Source organism: Lepidochelys kempii, chromosome 8 (assembly GCF_965140265.1).
Source record: "Lepidochelys kempii isolate rLepKem1 chromosome 8, rLepKem1.hap2, whole genome shotgun sequence".
NCBI lineage: Eukaryota > Metazoa > Chordata > Testudines > Cheloniidae > Lepidochelys > Lepidochelys kempii.
In genome coordinates, this window is record NC_133263.1 from 31,448,969 (window position 1) to 31,461,308 (window position 12,340).

The 12,340-nt window shown below is 42.1% G+C and overlaps 1 protein-coding gene across 1 annotated transcript in view; it reads right to left on the reverse strand.

Annotated features, from left to right (window-relative positions):
• Positions 1-12,340, reverse strand: part of LCP2 (lymphocyte cytosolic protein 2) — a 51,643-nt gene that overhangs the window by 16,694 nt on the left and 22,609 nt on the right. The window contains exons 4-6 of the mRNA XM_073355965.1: positions 5,706-5,771; positions 3,181-3,212; positions 339-376 (exon numbers count right to left, since the gene is read on the reverse strand). Coding sequence (XP_073212066.1) covers positions 339-376; positions 3,181-3,212; positions 5,706-5,771 — 136 coding nt within the window. The remainder of the gene's footprint in view (positions 1-338; positions 377-3,180; positions 3,213-5,705; positions 5,772-12,340) is intronic.

Here is a 12,340-nt window from a genome sequence, read left to right on the forward strand (position 1 = left end):
CTGCAGACAAAGGGGCCACAGGGACCTGCTGTCTCTGATGTGGAGCTTCTCACTGATCTGTAAATGGTGTAATATTCAGTGTAATTTCTCACTAACCTAGAGGGTGGAAGTTTCAGAAATGCTGGGAACTGGGCTAACTCTGCTCCCACTGAAGTCCATGATAAAGCTCCTATTGACTTCAAGGGTATAGAATTAGGCCAGCACTGAGTGCTTTTGAAACTCCCAGCACATCCTCTTCTTTCCCCTTCTGCTGGGAGTGGGTAGCACAGCAATTGATGGAGCTTAAGGGAACAGAGAAGCTGCTTTGAGTATTAAGTGATCTAAAACATGATTCTTACAAATGAAGACCAGCCTTCTTCCTCTTCTTGACAGTATCCTGTGTAAGGAAACATAACCATGGACCTGTTAGCACATGTTGGCTTCAGAGTACCAAAGCCTCATCAGGTAAAAAAGGCACTGAGCATCACAAATAGTGACCACTAGAGCATCAAAATAACAGACCAGTTTGTCCAAGAAGAGGGATGTGTCTAACTCCCATGGCAGCCAACAGGAATTATGTTCACATATTTGCAATTACCTTCTGGTTGAAGGTTATTAGTTGAACATCCCATGATTTCTGCTGTGACCAAGGCTATGTCTACACTGCCAAGTTTTTTTTTTGCCAAAAGCTATACCTTTTTTATTAAATCGCTTTAATTAAACCACTGTTGCATGTCCATACTGTGCTCCTTGTGCCACTGGAGTGCATCCACACTAGCAGCTCTTGCAACAACACAGACAGCAATACACTGTGGTAGCTATCCCACTGGGCATCTGGTCGTAGGGTGCTTTGGGAAGGGTTTGCAATGCCTCATGGGGCAGGTACAGCATCAGATGATGCAGGTTTCTCAATTCCATTGTTCCATGGGCATCCTACTACATTGCTAGCTGCTTTTCAACTGAAGTGTGTGGGGGAGAGTGTGTGACAGGGAGTGTGTGAGTATGGGGGAGACAGGGAAAGAGACACAGTGTATGTTGGGGGAGAGTGAGTGTGTCGGCATGCTGTCTCCTAAGTTCAGACAGCCGTGAAAGTAACTTGTTCTGAGGCAGGGGGAGGGGAAAACCCCAACATCAGCCCTCGCCTCCCTCCCTGGCTCTGCACAGCACACAGTATATGTGTGTCTCACACACACACACACACACACACACACACACACATTCACCCCGGCCTGCCTGCCACTGTGTTCTTAGTGTGGGAGACGACAGAAGCGTTCCATGTTAATGATTTGCTTTGTGTCCCAGAGCAGAGAGCACCACAGCACTACAGCTGTCTGAATGGAGCTTTGAAAGGGGAGGGGCACATGGCTGCTGAGTTCAAAACAATGGACAGAGCAGTCACTGCAGGCATTGTGGGACATCTCCAGAGGCCAATTACAGCGATAAAAGCAAGCAAGGTGTTTACACTGGCACTTTGGGGATAAAACCTTTCCGCACTCTTGTCAAGGGGGTTTCATTATAGCGCTGCAACTGAGGAGTTTCCTTGCAAAAAGTGTACACCTCTGCTGTGTCATCGCCAAACGCTGCCTTCTGGCAAAAAAACTTGGCAGTGTAGACCAGGCCTCAGATGTGTCCTACCCTTTCAGATTTAAATGCTAGTTGAAGAATAAAGCATTCAGAACTGACTCAGAGGTTAACCTCTCATCTCATGCTTTATCTTGTTGCTAATATTGAAAGTTTGTGTGCAGAGCTGGGCAATTTTTTTTTTCAAATAATAGTTCTTTTTCAACTGAAAAGCATTTTGGGGGTCTCTGTACATATTTGTGTATTCAGGTCCAATCTGCAAATAGTTTTGGCTGAAGGGAAAAAAAACTTCAAGAAAATTGTTTTGTGTCAACAAAATGAATTTTGACTTTTTTATTCAACCAAAATTTTGAAGAAAAATTTGGTTTCAGTTCAAATCTGAATGGAGTTTTTTTCAGATTTTTTCAGTCTGGTCCCTGAACCAAACAATCCATTATTGGCTCAGCTCTAGTTATGTATCCTTTTTAACCCATTTTCAATAGGACCAATGAGGGAGTAGTAACCTGTGGAAGTACGGGTGCTCTTGGCCCAGCTAGTAAAATGTTTATAATGGAAGCTCAGTGCAGGGAAGCCAGGTGGAAGCTGCTTAGCCCCTAATGAAGTCTAATTGCAAAGGGGAGAGGACATTGTGCCTTAGAGGTTCAATAGTCACATGACTGCTCCCAGATTGCATCTATTTCTCCACTTTTCTTCCCCCCATTATTCCTCCATCCCCGCTATTAAAACATCTTTTGTTAGATCTCCAACTTGATGTTTCTCCTTTCATTCCTTCTCTCACCCCTTGTGCTCTCTTGACTTCCTGTCTTTCTCCTCTTGCTCTTGGCCCACTCATCTTCCCTTCTCCTCACCTTCTGCTCTTCTACTTCCCTCCTTTTTCTCTGCCTTTCACACCTTCCTCTCCTTCTCTCCTCACTGCCTGCTTTATCTCCCCCCTTTGTTGTCATTCTCTCCTCCTTTCCCTAATGAGCACTGCAGATATGGCGGTGGGGGGCAAACATGAAGAGCGCTCTCAGCATCCTCGGTAGGCAAGGGGAAATTTGGAGCATCCCCCTGCCAAGAAAACATATCCAAGGACTTTTCTGGCCCAACTGTACCTGTTTACAGAACCTTGTTTCACTCACTCAAAAAACCTTATTGAATTAAGGTATCAACTAGTGTAACATTCCTTATTTGGTAACAGACACAACCCAAGCAGTTCTAACAAGAGATTGCATCACTCTGCACACACCCCACCCACATCCTCCTGGCATGTGCTACTCCCAGGTCTATTAAAGGCACTAGCTACGATAGCCCCCAGCATTTGGGTGTGTTTGAATCTGAGGTTTTCCTTCGTGCTCATCTCTAGTATCAACCATAATTTAGCTCATTAAATTGCAATTAATCCTGGAAGTTCTTGGACAGATGTATTATCCAAACTGAATTACTTCTATCTACTCAAGGTTAAACTCAAGGTAGATGAGAAAAGCTTGAAGATCTATGAGCATAAATATTTATCAGAGAATTTTTGAGTGAAGACAGTTGGATGGCAATGACTGTAAATAAACTGTGCAAGCAGCTAATTAATATTTTAATTTTTTTAAATACGCTGTGTATTTAGATAGACAGCAAGTACATATTTACCTGTATTGTCAGGAAACTTCTGCGGCTGGGTCCTGTGATGACATTAAAAATTTTTTTCACATTTTAATGATTATGAACTAAATATGTTTAAGTTTAGTAAAAGCTATAGCATAATTAGAGTTGAAGATAGTCTTCCAATATACAAGTGAACTTTATTTTGACCCCTTTCCCTACTAACTTTGCCAAAAAGCTAAAAATAAACTGCCTGAAGTTTCATAAACCTGATTCTAATCCAGGCTAGATTATTTTGGAAATGTTTAAGGCAAATTAGACCGTGTGTGTGTGTGTGAGAGAGAGAGAGATGTTTGAGAAGTTTGGTCATCTCATCTAATTTTCGGAGTTCTCTTCTATGTAGCCCCACTCCTGCACACATATGCACATATTTTTAACTGAGTAATTCCATTAAAGTCAGTGGGAACTATTCACTGTCATACAGTTAAGTACATAAGTGCTTGCAGGAGTGGGGCTTATTCTGTTTGTACTTAATTTTGATCCAGTTTGGCCTAAAAATCCCACAGTCTTCCACATTTGGTCAATTTCATGGGTTGTTAATTACACATGTGCAAAGTGGGTGTAAAACCATGCTACCCAGATCATGATGGTGATGTTCTATAGTCATTTTGCACCAGTGGCAATGACTACAAAAGGTGTAGGGCAGTGGGAAGCCAGGGACTCCAAATGTGTGTTAATCTGTGGGCTTTGGCAAGGACTAGTGCTTTTCGCTAATTTCAACCAAGGTTTATAGGATAAATAATTTAGTTATTAATAGTGGTTTATGTTTATATTGTGGTGCCTACTGCATTTATGAAATCTGCATTGTTTAAGAGGGCTCAATGTCAGAAGCTACTCTCATCAACTGGGGAGCAGGAGGGACACACCCACATGCAGAAGTGAATGTAAGCTGGTACGCCCCGGTATGGCGTACCGGCAAGAGCTGGTGCGCCATACCAGGACCGGCTTTCCCAGACAGCAATTTAAAGCCCTGGGGTAGCGGCGGCGGGGCTCCGGCGGGTATTTAAAGTGCCCTGGAGCTCCAGCCGCCACTACCACCCCGGCCCTTTAAATCCCCGCCGGAGCCCTGCAGCCAAAACCCTAGGGTAGCGGCGGCGGGGCTCCGGAGGGGATTTAAAGGGCTAGGGCGATACCAGCTTCTGGAGCCCCGAGCCCTTTAAATCCCCACCTGAGCCCTGCTGCCCAAGTCCTGGGGTAGCAGCGGTGGGGCTCTGGATGGGATTTATAGGGCCTGGGGCTCTGCTGCGGTAGCGGCAGCTGGAGCCCTGGGCTCTTTAGGTGGCCCCTGGGCTCCCAGCCACCTCTGCAGCTAGTAGGTCGGGAATGATTTAAAGGGCCTGGGGCTCCCAGCCACCACTACTGTAGCTGGAGCCCCGAGCCCTTTAAATCAAAATTTTTAAGGCCCTGCCTCTTCTGGTTGAAGCTACGTCCCCTGCACAGGACTCTGGCGTTCCAGTAAGTCCTTTAACTTACTTTCACCCCTGCCCACATGTAGGGCTGAAGGGGTTAGTTTGGGGATTAAAGGGTCCACTGTGAAGTCTGGAGCTGCTATTTTAGCTATTGTAGCATGGCAGTTGTGTTTTCATAATGCTCCTTTCTTTATGATGACAGCAGTAAAAAAGGCTCCCCAGATGACCCATTAAGAACGTTTTCCTGAACTCTCCATCCCAAGAATCCCATCATGGATGTTTAGGGACTGGTGACATGAAAAATAGAATTCAGAGAAATTCAGTCAATTTATCCTAGTGGCTGAGATTTTTTTCAGAGCTCCACAGAATATTTTGACAAATTATCTATTAAAAGTAATTAGCAATGTCTAAATCACCTGAACAGCTTAGAAAATCTCAAGCAATAATGAACAAGAGATCCCATATTTTATTAAAATAGAACACAGAACCCCACTATATTAATAATTTTGCTAATTTGTGAACCTGCTGATACTCATTCAAAATATTCAAAATAAATCTAAAGCAGTCTCGTGCCTTTTCTCGCCAAAGATTTAATATCAACATCCTCCAGAGACATTTCCTATTAAGGTTTTCTTAATTTTATAATATAATATACTGATATAGTCGTATATTACAAAGTATTGTAATTTTTATTCTGTTTTATTCATTACAATTTGTCTTTAAAGCACACCTCCAATAGTATATTAATATTAGTACCATAAACAGTAATAAATAATTGTAATTAGCTTAACTTCCCAAAATATGGCCCAGTGTTAAAACACTCATGCACATGAGTAAATTTGCTCACATGAGTAGTGTGACTGAGCTCAATTGGGTTTCTCAATCTGAAAGTCATGGTAGGTTTGGGATCTTAGTGAGGTTGTACTGCACTAACATGAATAACCGTAGAATGAATAAATTGAAATTCCTTTTTATCATGTTTTCTGAGACTAATTTTGCTATTCAGTAACACTGGAGATCTTCTGTTAGCTCAAATGGAAAATTATTCTGAAAAGTTTTGTCTTAATAGTTTGCAAAAGAAAGAGGACTGAAAGGTTTACTTACCGTTTTGGGAAGAAACTTATTCTTCCTTCATTCCTATTGATTTCTTGACTTAACTTACTTATGATTCTGTTTAAAATAAACAAACAAAAAAACCTATTATACAAAAATGATTTCCTTAATACCTATCTCCTCTTCTTTTAGTTCAATGCTGCTTTAATTGGTTATTCCACTTATTTGATTTTTCTTTTTTAAAATTTTATTTTCCTTCCCCTTCCTTTTGGGTAAATAAAATCTGTGAATGCAGGGTATCATACTCTACTGCATCACTAGGGTGGTTGATATGCATTCTTATCTCTATGCCCAATGCACTATAGTATTTTTATTGTCAAAAACAAAATGGCCAAAAAAATTGAAAAGTTGGGAGGGAGCACACATCAGAATGTGACACCATGTAACATAATGCTGATTGGTTAAGCATGATCTCACTTGGGTGATCCACGAAGAGGTGACAGCAAATGCTTCTACAGAGAAGCTTGTGGAGGGGCCCCTGTGGCAGAGTGGTGGAGTCCTGGAGGGGCTTTCAATGGACCAGAGGAAATAGGGGCTGAATGTGAATGTGAAGGAACTGCTGAGGCTGATGACCTCACAAGAGGTAGGGGAGCCTCTGGCAGGGGTGTTTGGTCCAGGTGAGAGTTGGAGAGTGAATCTCGAAAGAGGGAGATGGGGTGATGGGGCATCATAGGGAATAGGGAGCCAGAGGGTCAGAAAGAAGGTCTGGCTGGACTTGCCTGGGGATAGAGGCTACCTGAGAAAGGGTTAGTAGAGCTCCAAGGAGGGAACCCGAAAAGTCTGAAGAGTGCTCAGCTTGCAGTTCACCCCAGAAGCTTCCCACATAATACATCGAGGTGGGCTTTGGAGGGGGAGAGATTCCTTCAAGAAAGTGAGCACTCCCAAAGACATTCCAGTGACCCAGCAGCAGGGGTTGCGGCTGAGAGATGACACTGGACATGCACAGGTCACGGCACAATATGTATGTATATTTGTAAATAATTAAGATGCTCCAAGCCAGACTTACAACGTCAGGGTAAGATCAGCAATTTCTGTGCATACAACTATTTCTCTAAGGCTTCCAGTTCCATTCTAGATTACATTTGTTCTTATTGTAATAAGTTACTTTTATTTTCACTAACTCTGATTAAATCAGAAAAGGTATTTAGTCACCAAACTGACTACCACTTTTTGAAGGGATGCTACCTAATAATTACCACATGCAAGAGAGTATCTCTGGGTTTCCAATTCCTGGGGAGAAAGGGTTAAAATCTTGAAACTTGAAATCTAAGAGAGACAAGAAGTGAATACTTGATGGTGGCAGCAAAGGTACCTGACAGACCAGGGGTTCTCAACCTATATGCTATAAAAACTCCATGGCCCACCTGTGTCACAACTGTTTTTCTGCCTATAAAAGCCAGGGCCAGCCTTAGGGGGGAGCAAGTAGGGCAATTCATTGGGGCCCCACAAAGCTAAGCTGCTCAGGTTTAGACTTAAGCCCTGGGTGGTGGGGCTAAGGGTCCCAAGCTTCAGCCCTGGGTGGTGGGGCTTCAGCTTTCTGCCCTGGGCCCCAGTGAGTCTAATGGCAGCCTCGCTTGGTGGACCCCCTGAAACCTGTTTGTGGCCCCTGGGGGCTCCTGATCTCTGGTTGAGAACTGCTGACCGAGACTACATGGAGATTCCTTGAGCTCTGCCCCCTTCCCTGCTCACAGTGCATAGTTGCCAAGTACCTATGCGGCCGCAGTTCACCAGAGGGGGAGCAGGTCGTCACAGTGTAGAATAAGCACTCCTGACTCTTCTTATCCTCTGCCTTTTCAGCCAGAGTCACCTAATCGGGATCCCTTCCATAAGCAGAAGCAGACAGGATAATCTGACCTATGTCACATCCAGCATTTGCAGGCTGTGCCAAAAATATTCATATATATTCAATATTTTGGGGCTGAGACACTATGACTTATGTAATTTTTCAGTAGTGCATGTTTGCAGTATTAGCGATGGGTCACATGAGTGATATTTTACCTTGGAGCAGATATGCAACTATTGCTCGTGATGTAAAGTAAACAATAACTCTAGAGGTTTCAAAGTAGCAGCTGTGTTAGTCTGTATCCGCAAAAAGAAAAGGAGTACTTGTGGCACCCTAGAGACTAAAATGTATTTGAGAGTAAGCTTTCGTGAGCTACAGCTCTAGAATCCATGGAAGCCAAGAGAGTAATCTGTACTCGCTGCCTTTGTGAGAGGTACCCTGAGACTCAGGGCCAAATTCACCACCAAGGTAAGCGGATGCAACTCTGTTAAAGTCAACAGAGCTGTGCTAGCTAATGGCAGTAGTAAACCTGTCCTTGAATATTTTATTTTGTTTTAAAGATAGTTGTACAGTTGTGATGAGTCATGGTCTTATTTTTAATTCCCCTTGTGCCTTTGGTCAGGAAATAACGTTAGGAAAGTCCCACGAATGCTGAAAACGCTTTTTGAGATTTGCATTTCGACATAGTTAAAAACATCCAAACTACTTCTAGTTCTTTTTTTTTCATGTAGGTGTGTCAGATATAACAATTATGGAAATAAAATATTTGACGGTAAAAAGTCAAGAAATTAAAGACCCTGTTTGGTTGGTGCCTGACAAAAACAACAACCCTTCTGACTTCTCTAATATGATACCATCTTTTCTTACTGTACAATTACACCACAGGCCTTAAACAGATCAGTCAGACTTTGGCATCTGTTCATACGCCAAATTCATTGATTATGGCTACAGTGTAAAATTAAGGTGACTATTTTTATGTTCCTCTTTCTCTGTTTTTCCGCAAATCAGGACCCTCTAATTCCTTCTGAAATAAGCAATAACATGAAACATGTGAGCTCTTTGGGGCAGGAAATATATCCATCTCTGTGGGCCTGATTCTCTAAAGACTTCTGCACAGGTCTCATTTTATGCACTGGGACTAGTTACACTGAAATCAAGCACATGTTTAAGTGTGTTGTTTGGTTAGGGCTTAACTGAAATAAATGCAAGCAATCCAGCACTATCCTATTAAAAAAATTGAACTAACATATTGCATCCAGTACCACCCAAGCAACGTTAATCTTATTCTCAGTATTCCTTTCTCTATCCTCCTTGCCTCTTCCCCCCGCCCTTCCCCCTTGGCCCCAGAACATAGTGTCTTGAGGCACTCAGTGAAATTGGAAATAATTCAGGGAAAGGATTGTGTCCTTACTCACCATGCAAAGTTCCATGGTGACCTATCATTTTGTAAGCAAGTATCAAATAGCAACTTAAAGTTATAATTATCCTATCTGAAAAATTAGAAAACGGAGTCATTTGAAGTCATGGACACCCAGCCAACCACCCTGCTATAGTGGGAAAATGGGGAGGAGGCTGCAGGAAAGCATTAATATTTTCAACTTTTCTTTTCTGCACCAGAACTTGGAGTTCTCTGATTTGTGTGCAGATTTGACATTTGCCCTTTTTAGAATCCCACAAACAATATCCTTGTTTAAAAGGGATTCAGGTTGGATATGTCTGAGATCCTCCCTAACACAAGCTCTAAAAAGCAAGGAAGTACCAAGTTACGGAACACCTCTTAATTGTGTCAGACACCCTGTCTCCACAGAGTGACAGATTCTACATCTTCACAAGCTACTTCCTTCTGCTGCAACTGATAAGTAAACTGACTGCACCCAGCCTTCTCCTCTCCCTTAGCATATAACACATACAACTTTACCTACAACCTCAGCAACTATTCTGGGGTAATGTATGTAGACAGGGTAGATATGTTGTGTGTTTGCAGGGAACAGGGTTTGAAAACTCATTGATCTGTCAAACTTTTTTTTTTATGAGCAGTTCTCTTTTTTTTAGTCTCTTTGGGAGTAGTTTACATTTTCCATTTCTTTTCCATTTAAGTAGGAAAACAAAGCATCCAGTCTAGCTCCAATAATCTCTATCCAGTCAGAACATCAAAGATACTGGGATTTCTGGCCATGGAGAACTTGCAGCACTGACCCCCACATTGGCTGCAGAGGGAATTTTCACTGAGCAAAGATTGCAGGACTTGGTGAGCAGTTTGCTCATCTCATCTTGCTGAAATAAATTCATTACTTGCTGCTTCAAACACTTCCTACTATATCATTCTTCTCAGATGAAAAATGTTTTTCCCTACATATAATATCCACAAATGATCTTTGCTCCTTTCCTTGTTTCTTTGTAGTTCTCCATCTGTCTGTATCCATCTTTTGTTGCTTGTATACTCTTTGAGGCAAGGAGAGTCTTTGTTCTGCATTTTGTACAGTGCCTAGCACAATGGTCTCCTGGTCCATGACTAGAACTCCTAGGCATCGTAATAATAGAAATAATTCATCTATCACAAGCCTTCAGCCAAGGCTTAGCGATGACATGAGCAAACCATTTCTTGCTTGCTTTTTCTGAGAACTGTGTGCCCTTAGCAACAAATGTTTTTATAGAACATTCAGGCACGGAAACAGCTGGGTCTGCAGCTAGGTAAGGGAGGAAGTATCAAAACCACACTGCTTTTTGAGATGGGAGTAGTGGGTGATAGGACAGGATAAGGCCATGCAGCAACACTTGCAAAAAATGTTGCTCTTGGACCCTTCTCTCTGCCTTCTCCACCAGCCGCTCATCTTAGAATTGGAAGGAAGTTGAAACAAAATCCTCTCAAACCAGCTTGTTTGCCTAATTATCTTCAAACGTTGTGGGTACAAGCAGAGTCCACCCCAATAATATTGGGGCCAGAGATAGCAAGATACATGAGGGAGCTGGGGGCAAAGTCCTACACTCTGGAAATCCCATTCCTTGGGCATAGTGAAGAGAATATCTGATTGTCTTGTGCCACCTGTGCTCTGCCCCTGGAAAACCAGTTCTGCAGGGCAGACACAATAGCATCATGTTGGGTTCAGAGTTCACTGAAACTCCCAGCTAAATCTCTTTTATTTCTCCTGCTTCTAGTGAGCTTGCATGCACATTCATCCCAGAACATCTATTTTAAAAAGAGATTGGTCTTTTTGGTCCCTCAGTTTTTGGTGTTCAACTTGAGACCCCATTCAGGGGCCTGCTTTGATGGACACTCAGCACTTTCTGAAAATTAGGCCACTTTAAAGTTTCTCAAGTTGAGCACCCAAAAATAGAGGCATCCAAAATTACTAGTCACATTTGACATGTAGGGTATATTTATACAAATATAAATTCACATAGGTGGAGTCCTTCTCAGGAATTCTGAAGGTTCCATTGGATTCTGTTTGCATTAATTGAGAAGAGACCAAGCTGCAGACTTCAAATCTGGGTTTTGATTCAGCCTGATATAGGGACAGACAGAGTGATCAATTCTCCCCCCCCCCCCCAAATGCAGCTGCTTCTGAACCTCCTCAAACTTCCAGAGTGTTCATATCTGTGGTGATGGTTTAGCCCATTATAGAGAGGAAGGCCAAGCATAAAGCTTGGATCTCAGTTTATATTTTGACTACCTGCCAATGCTTGGGGCTGTTCTGATCAGTTTCTTATTCTGACCACGTTGTATTAACCAAGACATATTTGCTGAAAGTTTGCCTCAAAATATTATGCAGTGTTTACTCACACTTGACACAGAAACAAGAGCCTTAATTATCATTTATAAGCTCAAACAGAGATACTGAGTAGCAAAAATAAAGCAAATGATAGTGCTGCTTTTGTGACTGAAGCTTTATGATGTGAGCACCTTGTCCATATGTTCCTTGCTATTTACGCTGCAGGCACCAATTGCAGTTCCACGATTAATGCTGAGTCCTGTTTTGCACGAAAGGAGAGATTCAGCCTCTTTGTTCTGTATAAAATGCAGCATCTCCTCCCCAAGAATGCATTTTCTGAGAGTTTACAAGTAAATCTGCCAGTTTGTGTTTGAAATTAATATAAAATTGGTCTATTCAAAAATTTACTATCTGACAGAATAATGTGAATTATCTTAATAAGAAAATACCACTTCAAATGTCCATATAATTAAAATTAATTGAAGGGTTTATGCATAGGGTATATCTATAGACATTACTTTACAACTGAGCAAAGTTATTAATGATTGTTTTATTTAATTGTTAGGATTTTACAGGCTACAGACAGAGGTAAGTCAACAGCTTGGACAACTCTTAAGTAGGACCATTGGGACATAATTGGCAATTATGTGGGTTACCTCTTTTCTTCTGCTGCTGATTTGCATGCAACAGTTTTATTCCTTGTAATGAGTCATGAAGCAGACAGAATATGTAGCAAGAGTTCTCACAAGCACATGACTTGTGGCTGACAGTTACTTCTCCTAGCATGGCTGCATGCTAGTTTAGGCCATCTCCCAGTGGCACTGATGCCTCAGCTTCACTGCCCATTGAGGCACTTCTGCAAGGTAAACTGAGGCAGGACAATATGGAAGTCCTTGATGTGCTGTGACTGTTTAGCCTAAGGACTGGTCTCCTTCTACATCTCCTTTCACTTAATACGGGCCTTTACAACATAGTCTTTTATAACAAAGCAATTTGTCAATTACAAATTAAGGGCTGGATTCACCAGTATACCACTTGGTTGTCTTCCACTACTCTGATGTACCAGAGAATCTGCCCTTAAAAGTTAATATTTTGAAAAGTGATGTAAGTTGATACTCCATAACTTCAAATCA